This window comes from Anopheles darlingi, chromosome 2 (genome assembly GCF_943734745.1).
Source record: "Anopheles darlingi chromosome 2, idAnoDarlMG_H_01, whole genome shotgun sequence".
NCBI classification, from domain to species: domain Eukaryota; kingdom Metazoa; phylum Arthropoda; class Insecta; order Diptera; family Culicidae; genus Anopheles; species Anopheles darlingi.
Window position 1 is genome coordinate 9461772 of NC_064874.1, and position 20000 is coordinate 9481771.

Sequence of the window (20000 nt, forward strand, 5' to 3'; positions counted from 1 at the left end):
ATCACCGGTCAGCGTATCCTGGACGTTGTACGCGTACTGGTACTGCGGGTAGGCATCGGCAAACTCGGCCTGCACCGGTGCGGCCGCAACTAGGGGAGCAGCACGAGCGGCAACCACTGCCGGAGCAGCGGCAACGGGCGCAACCGGAGCGATGGCACGAGCAGCAACGACAGCCGGTGCTGGAGCGGCGGCGGCGGCCACAACTGGAGCAGTATAAGCGGCAGCGACTGGTGCAGCGAGCGGAGCAGCACGAGCGGCCACCACCGGGGCACTGTAGGCAAGTGGAGCAGCAACCGGAGCAGCATAGGCAGCAGTACGGGCAACAACCGGAGCAGCATAGGCCAGAGGAGCGGCGTAGGAACGGGCAGCAACAAACGGTGCCTGAACCAGTGGTGCCGAGTAGGCGAGCGGAGCTGCCGCCAACGGAGCGGCGGCCAATGGAGCCGCAAACAGTCCCGGCTCTGCCTTTGGCTCAGCGCTAGCGCACAGGGCTAGGGCGGCGAAAAGGGCAACCTACGAATGGGATGGGGAGAGTAATCGGGGATAAGCACTTGACGGACACTTGAGCAGGTCTACGAGATCAATCCGGGACCAGGGAACCAGCCAGATGGGCTCTTTGCACTGTGTCTCTTTGCGCCGCTGCACACGAGGATTGCACTTACTTTGAGCAAACTCATTGTAGGCTTATAGAGGGTGAGATTTCACACTGTTTAGCGAAGTGAAGCGCTGACTGACTGACGTGCTGATCGTTAGTTCCGAATGGTTTTTATACCAAAAACTTTCGATCGAAATCCGATCCTCGTCGAATCCTCCCTTACTACCACTACTACTACTACTACTACTACTACTGCTACTACTGTTACTGTTCCGCTGGTAGTGTTACTCCGGTGGTGGGTGGATTTGAAATTTACATATCGCACCGTCCGGAACGCGGTGGAGGAGCGCGCTGGACTCGGCAATGTATTAAGGTCAGTTCGGTCTGACCACCACCGGTGGTGGTCTGGTCTCGGTAGGGGGCTCTGACGATCCTCCATCGATCGTACATGCCGGGCACGTAGCTTTATCAAATTTACTACGACAAACCAACGTCAGGTCGTCTTCGACACTTCATTGCAATTTATAACGAGCAATGGCGCGCGGACGAGCCGTCAACGCCACCGCCGCTGCAGCTGTTTGGTAGTTGGTTCCAATTTCGCTCCTCGAGGAGGCCTCGATGAATCAGTTGACAGGACGCACACTTTTCACAGTGCGCTAAGAGGTTGAGCTGAGTAAGCCATGGCAGGTTGGTCTGCAGGAGTATGTAGATGAAGGAGCATCTCATTTCTGCTAGGGCTACTAGATTGCCAGGAGAGAGAGAAAGACTTCTGGCGAGGTGTCGAGGGTACGAGCGATTAATGAACAACCCAAGGCCGTTCAAGGCGAGCTACACGCTCGGAATACATTAATTATGTTTGCTGCAGGTCTTCGGCGGCGTTCGCGCTGCTTTCTCAAGAGCAAACCGGGGAACAATACCGACTGATGAGTGGGGTGTTCATTTGTTCCAAATCGGTCAGTCTATGTCAGAGGTAATGAGAATATGAGCAAACGAATGAGGCCAGAAGATCGCAACGCAACATGCTTAGACATGTCAGTTGGATTCTTTTGGTAATATTTATCACCTACACGTGCTGTTTTAAGGTTATGCTCGACTCACGAAGTAACAAATATTCCTTTTTCAGTAGTTAAACGGCGTAAAAAGCTACATTACAATGAGCACTGATGGAACATTTTTGTGTTACCGCCCTATTACAGATGACGGGAAATCATGCACTAATATCCTATCAAATCCCGAATTATGAATCCACCAATCTACGGGTTCTCTGTATCTAAGCCGATTGGGGACGAATGTTGCATATCAAAGTCTAGTAGCATAGCTTCTTTAGCCATATAAATGAAAAGTATTTAAACGTAGTGGATATATTAAAAAGAGTAGAAATCCTTAGTATCCTCCATATTTCCAAAATTCAAATGTCCGGCCCTAGCGCAAAACGGGCCCCCCTACTAAATTTGGTATTTCTTTGAGTGCCATTTTGTAATCTATGCGCTCTATTTCCGGAATACCTAAAAGTAGGAAAAGGAAAGACGCTCCCCCCGAAAGCGACCATGTCCGGCGTGCGGGGCTATCGCTCTCCTCGTAACTGCCCGTCCCCAGCTGTCCGTCAGCTCATTGGCAATTCGTACATTCGTACTCCGCGAGTGAGTACAGAAAAAGGAAACCATATCAGACCATCACCACCACCACCCTCCGGTGGGTAAACCCGGCAACAGCGGCAGTAGCAGACACTTTCCAGTCCCAACGCTTACACCGGTATGCGTGAAGCAGGACGTTATTGAAAGTGAATTGACATTCATATAGATCGGCGAGAAGCGATAAATTCGGACGGAATGGTAATGAATTTCGATCGATGCATACGAATGCCTGGCATGGCTATGCCAAGTCCGCGACGAGGACGCGGCATGCCGCACCGTGGAGAAAAGGCGATGACGCGGGCCCCGGGCGGGGGTACAGCGTGCGGTGGCCTAGATTTGTCATGTTCAACTCCTGCTCATCCAGATGAGGAGGTGGTAGGGTGGTCGGTCTACGCGGCCACCATCAACCAATGTCGTCCTCCCTCCTTGTGGTGCGGGCGCGCGCGCACTTCGCATACATCTGACGCGTCTTGCGGTCACGCACCATAAACGATGTTTGCCGGTTGAAACACATTGCGTAAACCGTCATCTCTGCCCGCGTGTGCGTAAAGTTACAGCGATTGAGCACGGCAACAGTACTGACCTGACACTTCCCTTCCCTGGCCTGGAGAAGCCGTTCGTCACCAGAAAGCCTATATAAGTACCAAGTACCCACACCCGGTACACTATCGGTTCACAGGAGCCAATCACCAATCGAGCAACCGGCGCTTACCAGCAGATCCACTTGACCGACCCAATTGTCGACAGCCTTAGCGACAGAGTTTTGCGCAACGCCTACTGCTGCTGCTGCTGGACGCGAAAGGGCTAATTACAAGTGAACCGGTCCGGCGATAGAAGCCCAAGCCACACACACACACACAGTCAGTTGTTAGGACCAGGAATGGGAGCCCTCTTTTGGGGATGTGTGTGTGTGTGTGTGTGCAGACACCGGGTGTCACATACCGGGCGCAGCTTATGTTGCAAGTGACAGTCTCATAGCTTGCTAGCAACGAAAAATCCATGAAAGGGTACCTGCCTGCCATTGGCACAGAGGTAAAGGGCTATCTAAGGTCTAAGGGGTTTGTTCTTCGTGCAGAATGCAGGTCATGGGAAAAACCAACGAGGAGGATCACTCATCTACCGATACAGCGCCATGGATGGCAACATAATTGAGTCATTACACGAGCTCTTGAGCAACGCAGCAAACCCCTCAACAAACCCGAACGCAGAAAAACAATCTTCGGTCACGGCGCGGGCGCAAGGAGTCCGGGAGTCCGGTGCCCAATCCGATCAATTATTCCTTTCGCGTACGCACACGCGTGGTTGACGCAAGCCATGCCGGTTGTACCGACCGATGTCGGCGGTGGCCACATTTTCTTCAATGACGCCAGTTGGCCCCGGCCCCCAAGTTTTGACGGCGAGACCAGTGCCGCCACGACGACACTGGCCTCTTTTTCACAGAACGCATCAGGCGATCGAATCTGCTCGCAAGTGCTTGGAGCCCAAGAAGGGGTTAGATCTCTGGTGCTGGTTTTTGGCTATCAGGGAAACGTTTTTATTTGAGAAGAAAGATGGTCGCCTTTGTACGCGGGGACGCCATGTGGTGTGTACCATTAACTACTATTACTGCTACCGCTACACAGCTAGATCCATCCAGGGCGTCCAGGAACATCGTCCGAATCCTAGGGATCGCAGGAGTCGACGAGTTCCTGGACATTTGGACAAATCGTTTATTCGATAACTCCGCGTTTGGCGTCTATTTATCTATCGGCATTGTTACATTACTACAATAACGCTCGGGGCCATAATGCCTCCGTCTAACCTAATTGGGCTGCACATTGGGCGATCAGTGATGGTAGTACGGTAGGCCAGCGTGCACCAATGGTGCCGCAACGATCTTCTTCAGCACCGGGGCGGCATGTACGGCGTGGCCGCTCTTCTCGACCACCGCATTGAAACCATGGATCTTGTCGGCCGTGTACGTCACCTTGCGGATGGTACCATCGGGTTCGGTGAGCGAGTAGCTACCATGGACGACACCGTTGGCTAGCGTCTCTTCGGCGTGCTTCGAATCGCCGGTATGCGGATCGGCCACACCGTAGCTGAAGCTGTAGTGAGGATTCGGATCGTACGCCTCGACGTGCTTCAGGACCGGGGCAGCCGCAACGATTGGTGCGTGCAGGACGGGAGCAGCCGCTACCGTGTGCAGCGGTTGGATCGCTTTGGCGGCATACCCGTAGGATAGTGCCGGTCCGTACGATACCGGTCCGTAGACGGGCGATGCCAACGTCGAGACGGCCGCTAGGGAGGCAACCAATAGAATCTGGAAAAGAAGTAACCAAAGAACTGATCAGCGCATATCGTTGGCGCAGATCGCTTCCGAGCTTTTGGCGCGTATTTTTGACACTCAGTAACGAACGCCTGGAGTCGCTATATACGCTCCAGGATAGTCCATATGAATTACACACACACGCACACACACACACATTCTCGCAGACACAGCACACACTTGTGAATTCCCATAGAACTGCTCAAGAAGTTCTCATGAAGCTCTAGAACGTTGTAACTAACTCGAGTAACGCCTGCTTGAACGACGATTGAACGAGTATTCACCTTGGAAATCATGATGACTGGTGACTGTGCTGGTGCTGGTATCACACTTTCGGCACTTTCGGTGCTAGAACAGAACACGACGTTTGACTTCACTTCGACGGTGACACCACTGGAAGAACTGGAACTCTGTCGCGAGCTGTGCTCTCCAAGCAAGGCTTTTCTTTGGTCTGACTTGTTGGCCACCGTGCGGACCATATAAATACCTGCGCGGATGCTGCGCGACCCCCGTGCGCGCGCGCACACAACGCGGATTGACAGAATTTTTGTGGTGGAGAAAACCAACGGCGCCCCGCCGCTCCAACACTCATGGGGAGAAGCCCTCCAGTAACCCGTCCGGTTGGTCGGTTTGGTTTTCGAGTTGAAAAAAGGGGGCCTCCGGTGGGGGGGACCTAGTGGCCGTCGTCCGTGTGCATAACTCGTGGTGCCCACGACCACGACAACGACGACGACGTCGAGAGCATTTCCTTTAGCATGAAGCTGCTGTTGCTGCCGTTCCAGCTCTTCTAACCATTCGTCTCGTCCAGAAGCGGCGCAAGAGACAGTTTGCGTCTCCCCCCCCCCCCCCCTTCTCCCACTTCTGCAGCACCTGTCACCTGTGGCTCGTGGAGCTACTAATAAAAATGCACGAAGCTCAAGCTCACCACGTTGTGCGGCGCGCGTTGGCAGAAAGTGATCGACCTACAGCTGCAGCGACCACCTCACAAGCCCCGGTTGCTGCTTGCCCTGTATTAACGATTGCGTGGATTGATGGAAAATTGATCGCTCCCGATCGGTTGTGGTCGTTTTGTATCGACCGCATTCGCCCTGGACACGCGTGTTAGGCGGGCGGCCCCCGGGAAAACAAATACCTTGCTGGCTAAGGCAGCGCAAGGCTCTAGCATGTAACAAGAACTGCTACTTCGTTGCAAACCCCTTTTCAAGATGTTTTTTTTATTGCAATTTCGCGATAAGCTAATGAGCTAGTGTACCAGCTGCTGCCATCTAGTTACTATAGAAAATTATGTCTTGCACGAAATTGGTCTACATAGTTTTTATTAGCTCAAACATTTCATATGGAGTTCAATATTTGGACAAAATATTATGGAGACCAAAGGACAATTTGGAGTTTACTGCGGTTTGGGACATTCATTTGGATGCTCAAGATGAATTGATTCTTTTTCTGATGATTCAGGGTTTGTAGAACTATTGTAAATCAAGTGTTCGATATCGCTTTTGGTACTAAAGGTCCCTTTTGAATCAATAATATCTAACGTCAACATAGGTATATCTTTAAGGGATGTGTAGAGTAAACACTCACAAAAAAATAAACATTTGATATAGTAACGTGCAACAAATCTATTATTGTATCGTCCCTCTGTTGTGATAGCTAGCGACGCCTTTAAAGTCTTCCTATACAAAGAAACTGCTTCTTAACTTTCAAGATTTCTGGTTCCTCGAGTAGCTCAACGGACAGTGCTCTTTGTTCCAAGGTGATCTGTGTATAAAAAAAACAAGAAATTTGCTCTAAAATGTACCTCCACCTGAATCTGATTTGCTGAGCGCTTCTCGGTGCTCTTGTCGCATGCAATCCAATCACGACAAACTCACACGCAAAAAAAAAGACAACAACGGGATTCTGTAGCACTGTATGCACTCTCTAAGCGCCGTGTCCACAAGGCCCCTCGCCTCATAAGCGATTCCGTTGCATGATGAAACGATCGATTAAATCACGGTTCGGTTCGCCTGCTGCACTGTCATTGCGCATACCGGGATGATAAAGCGGAGCGCACCGACGACCACAACCGACCGCAGAGCAGCAATAGTAGTAGCCCCATTTTCCAAGCCGACCTGCTACTGACCAGTACCGAGCAACGTCCGGCGCTCGGCGGTCCGGTCAATGAAATAGTTCGTCGCCACCCTTTTCTGGACTGCCGGACCAGCCAGCCAGTCAGCTGGCCCGGGGACCGAGGCACAGACACAGAACGCTACCGCTCGGAACAGCTGATCGGTCGGACGGTGGCCGGAGAAGGAGTTTCAACGGAGAAGTTTCTCAACATTCACGCGACACGCGCGTTTAGTGAATTAGTTCAACCTGGCAGCTGACCAGTAGAACCGCCGCGGTCGGTCAATCCGGCCACTCCGGTCACAAACTGGTTCACCCCTGGTTTGGCCCCTTTTTTACTTCTTCTTTTCTCTTGAGTCGCGTACGTGCACATCGAGCGGGATTAATTAAATCGTGTATTCTTGATGGCGTGGCCCAATAGAAAGCGATTCCAAAACGTAAATCATGTTTCTTCCTACGGTAGCAACAGTGTCTCCATTCCACTTACTCTACAATGTTTTGCAGGACAGGGCAGGGCGATGGAAGGACACCGTCGAGATCAACCAAACGGTCGGTCGGTTCGTCTGTTTGACTGTCCGTCTGTCTGTCTGTCCGTCTGTGAGGAATGTGACGACAGAACGATCGACCGAGGGGGTTGAAGGTGACAAACGGCGTGTGTGTGTGTGTGTGTGTGCGTTTGCGGTGTGAGGGGGGGTCAAGTTTTAACTGAAGTGGTGGCATTGCAGCCACAGAACCAAACCAGCGCCAATAGACGGTCTGGCGTATCCAGTTTCGTTGCTCCGCCAAAACGAAAGCGCTCTTACGTAATGCGCGTGAGCTTATATGCGGCGTAGCACCAGCGCCTGTCCCGTCCCGTGTTCTGAGCGTTATTTTAATTGGCTCGTGCGAACCAAAGCGAAACCGAAACCGAAACCGAACCAGCCGCATGGTTGCTCTTTTCGGTTCATCACAAAATCGATCCGTCCATCGATTCGGTGCATGCGGTGGTGTGTATGGTGCGTATGTTGGTAATTGTTGGGTTTGCTGTTTTGTAAATAAGCAACCACAAGAGGTTTAAGACGATTAATATGGCTCGTGTGGAATTGGTCAGGTAATAAGCAAGCAAAACGATTGTTAACTTGTGCTTGAAATGTTCGATTAATCATTTAATCAAAACGAAGCGGAAAAAGATGGTATAGCGTCGGTATCGAACATTATGCGATGCTATGGACGTTTTGTCTTACAATGATAATGATTTTCAATTGCAGTTTGATGAATTACAATACTGAGAATCATATGTTTGGTTGTTGTAACAAGCCCTGAAACACTGACCAAAAATCTAACGAGCTAATTAACACCTTAAATACATGCAGCATTCAATAACATAAGACATAAATCGTAATGTCTAGCCTCATGCGGCCCTACTGCACTTTGATTGGCACGAAAAATGAGCTAATATCGCAACGTGTCTAGCCGGACGCGTCCACATTAGTGCACCACCGCCAGACATGAACGATGAAACTGGCCAATTAATTAGCAAAAATGTCCCGAATTGGGATTGGACGTTCCAAGCGACGAGCAGTGCAGCGCAGAGAGCAGCTGATTGATCAATCATTTAACGAACCGCACAACATTCAAGCGACCATCGACGATTGACCAACGTCACGTCACGAGACACGGGGATTCGTCATTAAATTGTTCTCTCTGCCTCTCTCGCACTTTCTCCATTTCCAGCATACTAACAAACACCCGTTTTAATAACAAAACAACGTGGTTTTTCTTTATATTTTCAGTCTGTGCAGCACAAGATAAGGACAAGGTTATGATAGCGACCTAATAAGCATGCTAGGTCATTCTTTGGAGTGACTTCGGCAGTTTCGGCAGGATCGGCCCTAGAGACACACCTTCCTAGCCGACCACACGAGCGACCGGAGCGTGCGCCACCGGAACTACGGCCTGCGGCACCAAAGGACCTCGCTGGACGACGGCATTGAAACCGTTGACGGGATCGGCGGTGTAGATGACGGTGCGCAGCGTACCGTCCGGTTCGACCAGCGAGTAAGAGCCTAGATCAACGGGCAAAGGGGAACGGGAAAGGACACGAAAATGGGAGAGAATAAAACATCGTTAAACGACAAAAGTTCGTGAAAACGCTAGTTTCGAGTAGCATTCGAGCAGTTTAAGCTTGCACTGTGTACTCTCTCACACTCTGTCGATCGCAGAGCTTTTTCCTGCAGTCATCGAAACGAACCTCGCACAATGTCGCCATCTCGCGTCTCCTGCTGGCTCTTGCTGTCACCGGTTAGTGCATCTTGCACGTTGTACGCGTAGGTATACTGTGGTAGCGGATCGTAGTTCGTGTTAACGGCTACGGCCGGTGCTACCACTGGAACGGCGGCGATCGCTGCATGGGCAGCGCTCATCACGACCGCTACGGTAACGGCAAACACTGCGCAGAACTGCGGAAAAGAGGTGTTCGGTTTTATGAAGGATCACGCAACGGGACGAACGAAACGAGAGGATCACCGTAAGGATCGGCTCCCTTCTAGTACCTTCATGATGACGATGACTGACGACTGAACTGACTGACGGGTTTGACTGACGGCGAACTGTACACGATTGGTACCGGAACTGACTAGTGGAGTGTTTGGAATGGGTTTGATAGCTTTCGGAGGTGAAGCATTGGTTTATAAAGCAAATTCGGTTCAAGCACTCCCTCCGATACGCGTTATGACGCATCGCACTGGTTAATCATACCAAGCAGTGGTCGTCAAAAACCACACCACGATGGGGGAGGAACAGGTAACGATGACTGCGAACCCCAAAAAGGGGTGGTTGTGCGCGCCACATATTACGAAGAGCTTATTATAAGCTGATTAAACATTCACAACGGCATCCTCGTACCCCAAATTCCGGCCACCTCCTGGTCAGGGCAGAAGGCTTCGTGTACTATTCCCCCCTCCCGCCGGACTAGGGTTATACACTATCGAATACATTTTCTGATATCCTCGTTACGATTGTCAATACGCATGTTGCTGCCGCTGTTGCATAAGAAAGAAAGCGCTGGAGGGTGGTGCGGCTGGGCAGGGCTGGGCTGGTGGCCAGAAGCCGGGGCTTGGTGACAGAAAGTGAAACCCTATTTTATGATATTGAACACGAAATATGTATGCGGTCGATAGGTTAGCATGAGGGATAAATGGGCGTTGTGGTGGTTGTGTAATGAGTCGCACCGGTAACACACTTCCGAGCATGGTATGGGAGTCCAGGTGTCGGCAAAAGCGCATTTAGAATCCTTTTACGGAAGCGAAGGTCGCCGAAGGTGATCCAAAGTCAATATCACCGTTGCGCAAAAAAATAACAATAGTGTATGATAACCCGTTAGTCAATGCTCTAGTTTTGTACTAATATGAATAGTTGAAATAATAATTCAAAACATTCAGAAAGGATTTACAAAGCTATAACAGAGCATGAGGAATGTGCTACAAGTATGTTTCTCATGCTGTGAAGAATGAAACAGCTACAGATAAAAATATAAACTGAATACTATCAGAACAGAAAAAAGGTTCATCGCTTGTTCGCGTGTTTAAGTCTTTTGTTGCCATTTGCCCTTTTTAGGTCTGATGGTCTGGAAATAAACGGCGCACATCGGTGAGCAATAATAAAGCATCATTTTAGTGTATTGCAGAGAAAAGAATGGGTTTAAGGTCCGAAGATAGTTACTTTTGAGTAACTAAAAATCATATCCGCCAAAAATTTATAATTTTAACAATTCAAACCAAACTTCATATAGCGTTTATATAACAATAAAAATTAATTTATTTATGGTAGTTTAAACCACTTAGATTAAAGAACATTATTACATTCAAACAAACAAGCATTTTAAACTAAAAAACCTTTTCAAAAAATCTTCTATAAACTACAAAAAATCCTTCCGTTCCAAGTACTTTGCAGTACCATACACCCCAAAAATCGATTTCTAATCGCCTGTTTAAATAACGCAATGCATTAATTAAACGTATCCCGAATGCAAATTGATTGCAGCGTAGGGATTGACCGAAAATGAAACTGTTACACATTCCTTTCCTCAACATAACGTTACAGCCGCTGGAAATTCCAATTCTCACTCGGTGCAACGCGGTGCGTAGGTCCGGCTAACCAGCCGACAATGTGAAAGGTCGACATGGGTGAACTGAAAAAGGAACTCAATGTCACTGGGCCACCGCTAGGCTGGGCGAAATTGTCACCCGGGGGGCGTCTAGGACTACTGGAACCGGCATTGCATCAGATCCAAACCTTGGTGCAACATAGTATCGGGGCCATTGGACACTTTTGCACCGTTTACAAGGGTGCCCCACCCCCAACCGAACCTTATCGCTACGATAAAGAACATAAAATCGGTGAAAACTATAACAGCATGTAGGAGTTGGTCGTTTGGTATTGTTTTTTTTTGAAGAAAAACAACAACAAAACAACATTAAATGGATCCATTTCAAGCGATCGTTATCGTCGTGGAGGGCCTCCCCCTTCTGCTGCTGCTGCTGCAATGCTGTGTGTCTCTGCCTACCTGGATGCTGTAATCGCTCCCAAAAACGCCCGCTTTTAAACCTTAAACCAATCATCGACACCTTAATGACATTTATGTTTGCTGTCGTTTGCAGATCATGTTCTCACAGGGTTGTGGAGGGTCGGAACTGTACGAAGAGACGGGACGGGGTGTGTGTGGATCGTTTAATTGCAATTACCCCGCACAAGCGCGTTGTTCGTGTTCTCGCAGACCACCCTCAAAAGCCGTTCCGCGACACATAGACCGGTGCGAGGCGACATTTTATCGATATTTTCGTTCGGAGTCGAGAGCAACATAAAGACAATGGACGCGCGATAGACACGGGCAACGGATGCCTCGCTGCCTTCGACCCGGTTACTTGCCATTCAAATGCACTTGGCACGCTCCGGTTAACCTATGCTACACTGCGAGCAGCATTGCAGGACGCAGGCGGTTGGTGCGTTGTTTGATTCACCGTCGTGTGCGAATGCGCGATGCTGTGAATGTGTGTGTGCTGGTCCCATAAAATACTCCCTATTAGATGATCGATCGGTGTACACACCCTTGCATACAGGAGGAGGAGAAGAAGGTGGAGAAGCAGCGAGACCGGTTGGTCGGTCTCAAGGTAGGTTTTGCACTTCGCAAGAAGAAGCCAAGGGGCCCTTGCATTACAGCACGTGAGCTGAAGTAAAAGGAAACGTGCAGCGTATTTGCCGCCTTCGCAGTTCAGACGGTCAAACCAGGCAGACCAACTGGACGGACATGCGACGACGGGGCGGTGCTTGATAGTGTTGCGATGAGACATGGCATTTGATAATTAGAAGCCACATAATATGATTGCTGTTATGGTAATATGATCATTCATTCGGACATTCGGTACGGCTTTTCATCTGCGATCAATAGCAGATCGATCGATCGATTGACTCGAGGGGGTGTCCTACTGTATGACGTTTACATGAAGTTGTTATGATCGATCGCTCATGTCGACGTCGTTTTGTTGACAAATGTTGTATTCATTCGTTCGGAAGTGTGAGAAGCAACCGAGTGCTATTCATTTGATTGAATCTAACAGTGACATTGCCTCTTAAGATGGCTCACTATGGCGACTATACCGAGTGTGCTGTTGTGACGCACCGGCATGTCCGGTACTGCGCGCCCTTTAGGTACATTCACTTCGTGGTACAGTCAGCTCGTGTGTTAACCTATGCCGCTGTTCAAAGGTTTTCAAAGGGGCAAAGGGAGTAGACGCGACTCATTGTACCGGTTGGTTGGTGGAGCAGGTTTCTGCAAAAACCAAGACCAGAACCTACCTAATAGCCACCACTTGGTTTGACCCTGTACCGCTGAAGATCATGAGCTGTACCATGATCCAGAATATGAGTGCAGGAGCAGCATCACATCACAATTACCAACACATTGTCGATGGCGTTTTGATGCAGCTAAAGACCGTCTAATGGCCAATGTACGTGCGTACCACCCATGCGTGGTATGTTTGTTCGCAAGTGCGTTTAAGACTGCGCCGTGCCGTGCCGTGCCGTGCCGTTCCCGCCCTTGTTCACAGCAAACCATTCACCAAACCGCCGAGGAGTGCCCTCTACATAATTCTTCTCGTTCTCGCGTCGCTCGCACTCGCACTGCACTGGTACTTTCGAACTGGATATTAATCCTCAATGAAGTTGGGCGGACTTTTGCCGCTTGGAAAACGCACCGTACATGGTGACACTAAGACACTGAAAGCCAGAGTATGCTCGCCACTTTCAATATAAAAGGCCGCCTATAATCTCTTCGGGGTACCAGAATCATTTCGTCGGTCTCACAAGAACATTGACGTAGAGTCTCCTACATTTACAATGGCATTCAAAGTAAGAACCTACAGGAGTCGCTCGCACTCAGTAGTCACCAGAACTGAAGCTCGGAAGTTCTAATCAAACATCCTCGGATATTATTTTGCAGTTCGCCGTCTTCGCTGCCATCGTGGCCGTCGCTAACGCCGTCGCCATCGGATACCCGGCCCCGCTGGGAGCTTACCACGCTCCTCTGGGAGCTTACCATGCTCCTCTGGGTGTGGCCAAGGTTGCTGCCCCTCTGGCCTACCCAGCTGTTGCCAAGGTTGCCAAGATCGCCGATGACTACGACCCGAACCCACAGTACAGCTACAGCTACCACATTGCCGTAAGTTCTAGCATTCTTTCCAAAAAAATCCAGAGTCTCGAGGATTCAAACATTTCTTTTGATCCTCAATTCAGGATGCCGTGACTGGAGACAACAAGGAACAGCAGGAGTCTCGCTCGGGAGATGTTGTCACTGGATCGTACGCGCTGGTTGAGCCCGATGGCACCCGTCGCGTCGTCGAGTACACCGCCGATCCCGTCAACGGATTCAACGCCGTCGTCCACCGTGAGCCGCTGGCCGTGAAGGCTGTGGCCCCGATCGCCAAGTACGCCGCTCCTCTGGCTTACCCCGCTGTGGCCAAGGTCGCTGCTCCGATCGCTCCCTACGGATACCCCGCCTACGGCAAGGCCATCGTCGGTTAAACTTGGATAAGCGCGAGCAACTTCTCATCTCTTTAGAACTTCTATCAAGAATGCGAACCAATTTCCTCCAAGTCATTAGTTAGCATCTATTTATTATTTATTCTTTCCAATCTCACTTTCTTCTATATGTTGTGTTTAGTCACAACATAACTATACCTTTTCTATTTCTTCTCTAACTGCTTTCTACGATCATCACTGGATCGCTCTCTCAGCCAACGAGATTTGTACATACGAGAAGAGAAATCAGGAATGTTACTGATTGCTGCAATGTATCAATGGTGAATCCATTGACTTGAATAAATGCAATATCTACAAACATGTACGCCACGTTCATACATTTTATGTTGATGTTGTCCATTTTTAACGCTACAGCACACAGTCAAGACCAAGAATAGGAAGCATGTGATCTTTTCAATAAAAGGCAACCTTTTCTGTATTGGAAACAAATTCTGTAGTTTCAGCGTTTTTTACGGAATTCCATAATCGGCTTTCTATAGAGTTTGAATATTCAAAACTGTTTTGCATGTTCTATGTTCATTTAAGGTAAGGTGAAACATCAAACTGTTTTATTCATTGAAGATTTGCAACAATTTGATGATTGAATGTTTCAGAGCAGAGCTATCATGTTACTTACTGCAATTACCACCATGAAAATTTGCCACTTGAGATAAATCGTTAGTATGATTTATACTAAATACTTCCTACAAATGTACGACAAAATGATGACAATCGAATAATAATAAAATATTGCGTTCACTGAAACGTTTGTAAATTGTCGTATATTTAATATTTTCTACCCTGCAGCGAAGTGAACTAAAAATAAATCTAAGGGAAAACGTCATGAATTCGGCAATAATGCGCCTTGTAAAATTTTGTTGGCTCCTCTAAAAGGATTAGGCTCTAAACGATTAGGCTGGACTTAATTTTGTAAATATTACAAGATTTTATAAGTATAAAATTTATACAACAAATATAAAAGAAAACCCGTTATGAGCCACTTCATTTCAACATTTAAAAAACATTTCTCCTTACAAGATGAATGGCAACTGTTTCAATTCAGTATGATATTGCATCATATTGTAAGCTTCCAAGTCATGCGTTCCTTGCAAATCGGCGAGGAAAAGAAATGCGAAAACGACCTTGCATGGTCACCACAGTGAACTGGAACACCACATCTCAATGACCGTGATAGCGAGGGAGGATAGAAGTAAGAGAATTAAGTCTGCAAATTTTCGTTTATTTTGTTTTGCTTTTATTTGATATTGCACAATAAAAGTGCAACAACCGAAATTTTATACAAAGAGTTGATCTAGCGTAAAATTTAGAATGAACGTTTTTTCATAAATCTTTTTGTATTATTGAATGAAGAAAAATAAATTGTAGATCGAAGAACTAATTAATAAAAAAGTAATGGAGAAACATAAAAGCAAATATTGTCTTTAATCGACGATTATGCACGTGAATGCTGTGTAATAAAAACCTAAAATTTTGCAAATAAGTTTAGGGCATATTTCTAAGTTTTGGAATTACTTAGAATTAGCAAATTTAAAAATTCAAAATGAGCAGAAAATATGTCAAAAATGCACAAAAATAGTGCTAGATATTTTATTACTTTACTCAAACAGGAAAATTTTAATTTCAGTAAATCCTTATCCGAAAATATTGATCAAATTTTAAGCCCGTAAACAAGAGATCGACATTTGACTAGAATGAACTATAATTTGTCCCGTATAATTTCCTTTCCTTTCTAACCTACGCATGCCAGCCGTAAGATGCATGGTGCAAAACATGTTTTTGGTAGGTGCACTGTGCTGCAGCCCGTAGGTACAGCTGATCGCGATCGAATGAAAGGCTCTCAAAGTAGGAGGGCATTCGATATAAAAGGCCACTCGAACCTTCGTTAAGGCATCAGAATCATTTCGTTGGTCTCACAAGAACATAGACGTAGAGTCTCTTACATTTACAATGGCATTCAAAGTAAGGACCTACAGAAGTCCCCAGAACTGAAATTCGGAAGTTCTAATCAAACATCCTCGGATATTATTTTGCAGTTCGCCGTCTTCGCTGCCATCGTGGCCGTCGCTAACGCCGTCGCCATCGGATACCCGGCCCCGCTGGGAGCTTACCACGCTCCATTGGGAGCTTACCATGCTCCTCTGGGTGTGGCCAAGGTTGCTGCCCCTCTGGCTTACCCAGCTGTTGCCAAGGTTGCCAAGATCGCCGATGACTACGACCCGAACCCACAGTACAGCTACAGCTACCACATTGCCGTAAGTTCCAGGATTCTCTCCAACAATTCCAGAGTCTCGAGGATTCTAACTGTTCTTTTAATCCTCAACTCAGGATGCCGTGACTGGAGATAACAAGGAACAGCAGGAGTCTCGCTCGGGAGATGTTGTCACTGGATCCTACGCGCTGGTTGAGCCCGATGGCACCCGTCGCGTCGTCGAGTACACCGCCGATCCTGTCAACGGATTCAACGCCGTCGTCCACCGTGAGCCGCTGGCCGTGAAGGCTGTGGCCCCGATCGCCAAGTACGCTGCTCCTCTGGCTTACCCCGCTGTGGCCAAGGTTGCTGCTCCGATCGCTCCCTACGGATACCCCGCCTACGGCAAGGCCATCCTCGGTTAAACTTGGATAAGCGCGAGCAACTTCTCATCTCTTTAGAACTTCTATCAAGAATGCGAACCAATTTCTTCCAAGTCATTAGTTAGCATCTATTTATTATTTATTCTTTCCAATCTCACCTTCTTCTACATGTTGAGTTTATTCACAACATAACTATGGCTTTTCTATTACTTTCCCTCTATCTTTGATCTATGCTTGATGCTGACCAGATAGAATGTTCGTAAAAACATCATCATAATTATCGTAATCCTAACGGATTCTGTGTACATATGGAAAACAGCATTTTGTGTCATCATAACTGCTGAAAGAGTGATTTCGAAGTGGAATACTTCTGAAAATAAACGTGTCATTGTAAATCGAACCAATTTTTGTTTTCAAATTTACATCAAATTTCCTGAGAAAAAGTATTTCTAAAATAAATAATCTGCTTCCATTATGAAACCATCTGGATTATACTGATTCAAATATATTATTCATGAGTTACAGCAACGTGGTTTTCGGAGATGATTTTAAAGGATAATTCAAAATATTTTAAACCGCCGGAAAACAATTGCCGAAACGAATACTGTTAAATATACTGCTCATCCGTCCTTTTATATGTTTAAAAAAACGAACACTGTTTTGTAGAAACTTTAAGTTTTCCAACATGCAAGTGCAATGCTGCGAATGTATCAATTGTATTAAAAGCAAGTGAGACATTTTTATACATAGGCAAGTTACTTCAACATAAAGCTATTTGATAAGGACCAATACATTTTACAAATGCTTGCACCAAAATAGGTTTAGTTAATTTTCGTCAAATATTTAGGACTTAATTCAAATATCAAGTATTACTTTATCCAATTCCATTTGTAATTAATCGGAAAATACTGTATATTATATACAAATTATTAAAATTTATAGTTGATAAAAAAAATTAAATTATCGTAAAAATAATTTCACCCGCAAATATGAACGATATTTGATTTCGAAGTTTGGAGAGAACTCTCAAAAGAAAATGTATGGTAAATTATAAATACAGCACAAATTGAAATAAACTGTTAAATTACTCATCCTGCCTTTATGCAATCGATTTACGAAGTGACTGAGAGGATTGCACTTGAGCATAAAACTGTTCAGATCATTAGTTTTTATTCTGACCTGCAATTGCTAAATTATACACGATAAATTATGTCCTAAAGATATGAGAATGTGTTAGAAAAAAATAATTCAAATAGCTACCAGCATGTGTTTGTGTTTGTTTGAATATCTCAACTCCATTTTGACCAAAACGTTGTTCATCTTGTAGGAAAAGTTGTCTATAACTTCATTGACAATCAACTAAGACGATCAGCAAAAATAGGAAACATACACCGTTGATAAGAGACATTTTATATTTCAATAATTCTTAAATGTCCTTTCATTGATGTAATAATGCTTATAAATGTGTTATGCTATTTTCAATTTATATTTGACCAGTACACCATCTGTAACGGTTCTAAGGGAAATAGGCGTTCACCGTTAAAGTGCAGTCCTTTCTTTTTCTCTTCAACAAGGTCTAGTCCAAAGAAGAGAGAACTTGTTTACTGAGCGCCCATGAAGTTACGTGTTAATAGCGAGAGCACGGTTGATCGCAATCGAATGAAAGGCTGGCTAAGAAGGGTGGCGTTTTGGTATAAAAGACCGCTCGACCCCTCGTTAGGGCACCAGAATCATTTCGTTGGTCTCACAAGAACATAGACGTAGAGTCTCTATATCTACAATGGCATTCAAAGTAAGGACCTACAGAAGTCCCCAGAACTGAAATTCGGAAGTTCTAATCAAACATCCTCGGATATTATTTTGCAGTTCGCCGTCTTCGCCGCCATCGTGGCCGTCGCTAGCGCCGTAGGCATTGGATACCCGGCCCCATTGGGAGCTTACCACGCTCCTCTGGGAGCTTACCATGCTCCTCTGGGTGTGGCGAAGGTTGCCGCCCCTCTGGCTTACCCAGCTGTTGCCAAGGTTGCCAAAATCGCCGATGACTACGACCCGAACCCACAGTACAGCTACAGCTACCACATTGCCGTAAGTTCCAGGATTCTCTCCAACAATTCCAGAGTCTTGAGGATTCTAACTGTTCTTCTGATTTTCGCTACAGGATGCTCTGACCGGAGACAACAAGGAACAGCAGGAGTCTCGCTCGGGAGATGTTGTCACTGGATCCTACGCGCTGGTTGAGCCCGATGGCACCCGTCGCGTCGTCGAGTACACCGCCGATCCTGTCAACGGATTCAACGCCGTCGTCCACCGTGAGCCGCTGGCCGTGAAGGCTGTGGCCCCGATCGCCAAGTACGCTGCTCCTCTGGCTTACCCCGCTGTGGCCAAGGTTGCTGCTCCGATCGCTCCCTACGGATACCCCGCCTACGGCAAGGCCATCGTCGGTTAAACTTGGATAAGCGCGAGCAACTTTTTTTCACTCTAGAATTTCCATCAAGAACGTTTGCTTCCGTCAAGTGTACAATGCGAACCCAATTCATCCGAGTCATTAGATAGCATCTACTATTATTTATTCATTCCAACTTCGCAATCTCCCTTCCTTCCATTTCTGTGCTTTCACAACATGACAGTTTCTCATGTCTTCTGTAAGTGATGCACTTCTCCATGGCATCAGGAAACTCATTAGTAATTCTAGCTAACACTTGTGCTCGATGCCTTTTTGTATATATGAAGGATAAGCTCTTGTAACCCGTGCTGCTGTTGAACGATTGCTGACTGTGTTTTGACTGAATACAAGGTGTATAAAACTGTTACAAACAAATCGAACTTACGATCGATTTCAATACATGCAAGTTCTTTAAAAGATATATTTTGTCAAGTGTTTTTTTTTTGGCCAGCAGCCTGAGTAGATAAATTTGATATGAGTCAAGTGGGTAAATTGTGAAAGATGTTGAAAAATATTCCTATTTCTAATAGCTTCATTAGATTATTCATTAAAAGACAGTAATTTAAATGTCCATAAAAAAAATTACTACGCATAATCCGTTCCCTTATAAATTATTCGTATCATAATATTTGCCATTAACTTCGAAGCACATCGCTATCCTTTACCGATTTGATCATAGTAGAAACAAGTGAGCAAAAACTAATGTGACTCTTTTGACACGTTAATTACCCAACGTTGAACTTTTGAAGTCAATTTTTCAAGCCATTTTGATCAGCAAGTAGCTGCAACGTGAGGATTAACAACCATACCGACTGAACCATGATGTAGAAACCATTTACTACTAAATATACGGCTCATCCATTCTTAAATATGTAAAAAAAAACATTTTTACTTAAGAGGCTCTGGAAAATACAACATCACTATCACATCAACTCCACCGGGTTTATTGGTTAACCTTAGTGACGGTTAGTTGGTTAACCTTAAACCTAAGGATAATGAATATTTCAATCAGAAGTCCATACATTTATCTGGCGTAGATATTATTTTAAAATAGGAGTGAGTTAGAAGAACTGTAATGAATATTACAGCTTTAAACCGCAGAAAACTATATACGTTAATATGAAATGTTGAAATGCCAATAAAAGTGTATGTTATGTGGTGCAACATATTTATTGGCTGCTACAGTTTGTGCAAGCATTCGGAACATGCTACACCGTTTGAAGTGTAGTGAACGACTCTAAGCTCAAGCTGCGTAACAGAGTCAACATT

The 20000-nt window shown here is 46.4% G+C and overlaps 7 protein-coding genes across 10 annotated transcripts in view; 3 read left to right on the plus strand and 4 right to left on the minus strand.

Moving 5' to 3' along the window:
- LOC125948493 (cuticle protein 18.6) overlaps positions 1–748 on the minus strand; it is a 1440-nt gene extending 692 nt beyond the window's left edge. The window contains exons 1-2 of the mRNA XM_049674628.1: positions 663–748; positions 1–513 (exon numbers count right to left, since the gene is read on the minus strand). The exon at positions 1–513 is cut by the window's left edge and continues 692 nt beyond it. Coding sequence (XP_049530585.1) covers positions 1–513; positions 663–677 — 528 coding nt within the window. The 5' untranslated portion in view covers positions 678–748. The remainder of the gene's footprint in view (positions 514–662) is intronic.
- LOC125948489 (neurobeachin-like protein 1) overlaps positions 1–20000 on the minus strand; it is a 45955-nt gene that overhangs the window by 4767 nt on the left and 21188 nt on the right. The gene's annotated exons all lie outside the window — the stretch shown is intronic.
- Positions 3741–5158, minus strand: LOC125948494 (cuticle protein 7-like). The gene is made up of 2 exons (XM_049674629.1): positions 4822–5158; positions 3741–4531 (listed from the first exon to the last, which is right to left on the minus strand). The coding sequence occupies exons 1-2, from the start codon at positions 5014–5016 to the stop codon at positions 4055–4057; spliced, it is 672 nt and encodes a 223-aa protein (XP_049530586.1). The 5' UTR covers positions 5017–5158; the 3' UTR covers positions 3741–4054.
- Positions 8350–9560, minus strand: LOC125948499 (larval cuticle protein A2B-like). The gene is made up of 3 exons (XM_049674636.1): positions 9175–9560; positions 8874–9081; positions 8350–8688 (listed from the first exon to the last, which is right to left on the minus strand). Exons 1-3 carry the CDS (start codon positions 9178–9180, stop codon positions 8531–8533), a joined length of 372 nt encoding a protein of 123 aa, XP_049530593.1. The 5' UTR covers positions 9181–9560; the 3' UTR covers positions 8350–8530.
- LOC125948496 (larval cuticle protein A3A-like) lies at positions 12971–18786 on the plus strand. Its single transcript, XM_049674634.1, has 4 exons — positions 12971–13027; positions 13119–13337; positions 13412–13639; positions 18675–18786. The coding sequence occupies exons 1-4, from the start codon at positions 13016–13018 to the stop codon at positions 18732–18734; spliced, it is 519 nt and encodes a 172-aa protein (XP_049530591.1). The 5' UTR covers positions 12971–13015; the 3' UTR covers positions 18735–18786.
- Positions 12973–20000, plus strand: part of LOC125948495 (larval cuticle protein A3A-like) — a 10928-nt gene continuing 3900 nt past the window's right edge. Inside the window, exons 1-3 of one of the 3 annotated variants that reach the window (XM_049674631.1) lie at positions 12973–13027; positions 18155–18373; positions 18447–18674. In XM_049674631.1, coding sequence (XP_049530588.1) covers positions 13016–13027; positions 18155–18373; positions 18447–18674 — 459 coding nt within the window. In that variant the 5' untranslated portion in view covers positions 12973–13015. Of the gene's footprint in view, positions 13028–15621; positions 15677–18026; positions 18081–18154; positions 18374–18446; positions 18675–20000 lie in introns of those variants that run through there. The other 2 variants (XM_049674632.1, XM_049674630.1) reach the window with 2 other exon arrangements.
- On the plus strand, positions 15622–19355 carry LOC125948497 (larval cuticle protein A3A-like). Its single transcript, XM_049674635.1, has 4 exons — positions 15622–15676; positions 15751–15969; positions 16043–16363; positions 18768–19355. The coding sequence occupies exons 1-3, from the start codon at positions 15665–15667 to the stop codon at positions 16328–16330; spliced, it is 519 nt and encodes a 172-aa protein (XP_049530592.1). The 5' UTR covers positions 15622–15664; the 3' UTR covers positions 16331–16363; positions 18768–19355.

Coding starts and splice junctions, on each gene's coding strand:
- LOC125948494 (XM_049674629.1), bottom strand. CDS start 5,016: ATGGTCCGCACGGTGGCCAACAAGTCAGACCAAAGAAAAGCCTTGCTT. Junction 4,532..4,821: donor CAGTCATCATGATTTCCAAG/GTGAATACTCGT, acceptor CTTCTTTTCCAG/ATTCTATTGGTTGCCTCCCT.
- LOC125948499 (XM_049674636.1), bottom strand. Junction 8,689..8,873: donor AGATGGCGACATTGTGCGAG/GTTCGTTTCGAT, acceptor CCGTTGATCTAG/GCTCTTACTCGCTGGTCGAA.
- LOC125948496 (XM_049674634.1), top strand. Junction 13,338..13,411: donor GCTACAGCTACCACATTGCC/GTAAGTTCTAGC, acceptor TCCTCAATTCAG/GATGCCGTGACTGGAGACAA. Junction 13,640..18,674: donor CTTACCCCGCTGTGGCCAAG/GTCGCTGCTCCG, acceptor GCTGTGGCCAAG/GTTGCTGCTCCGATCGCTCC.
- LOC125948497 (XM_049674635.1), top strand. Junction 15,970..16,042: donor GCTACAGCTACCACATTGCC/GTAAGTTCCAGG, acceptor TCCTCAACTCAG/GATGCCGTGACTGGAGATAA.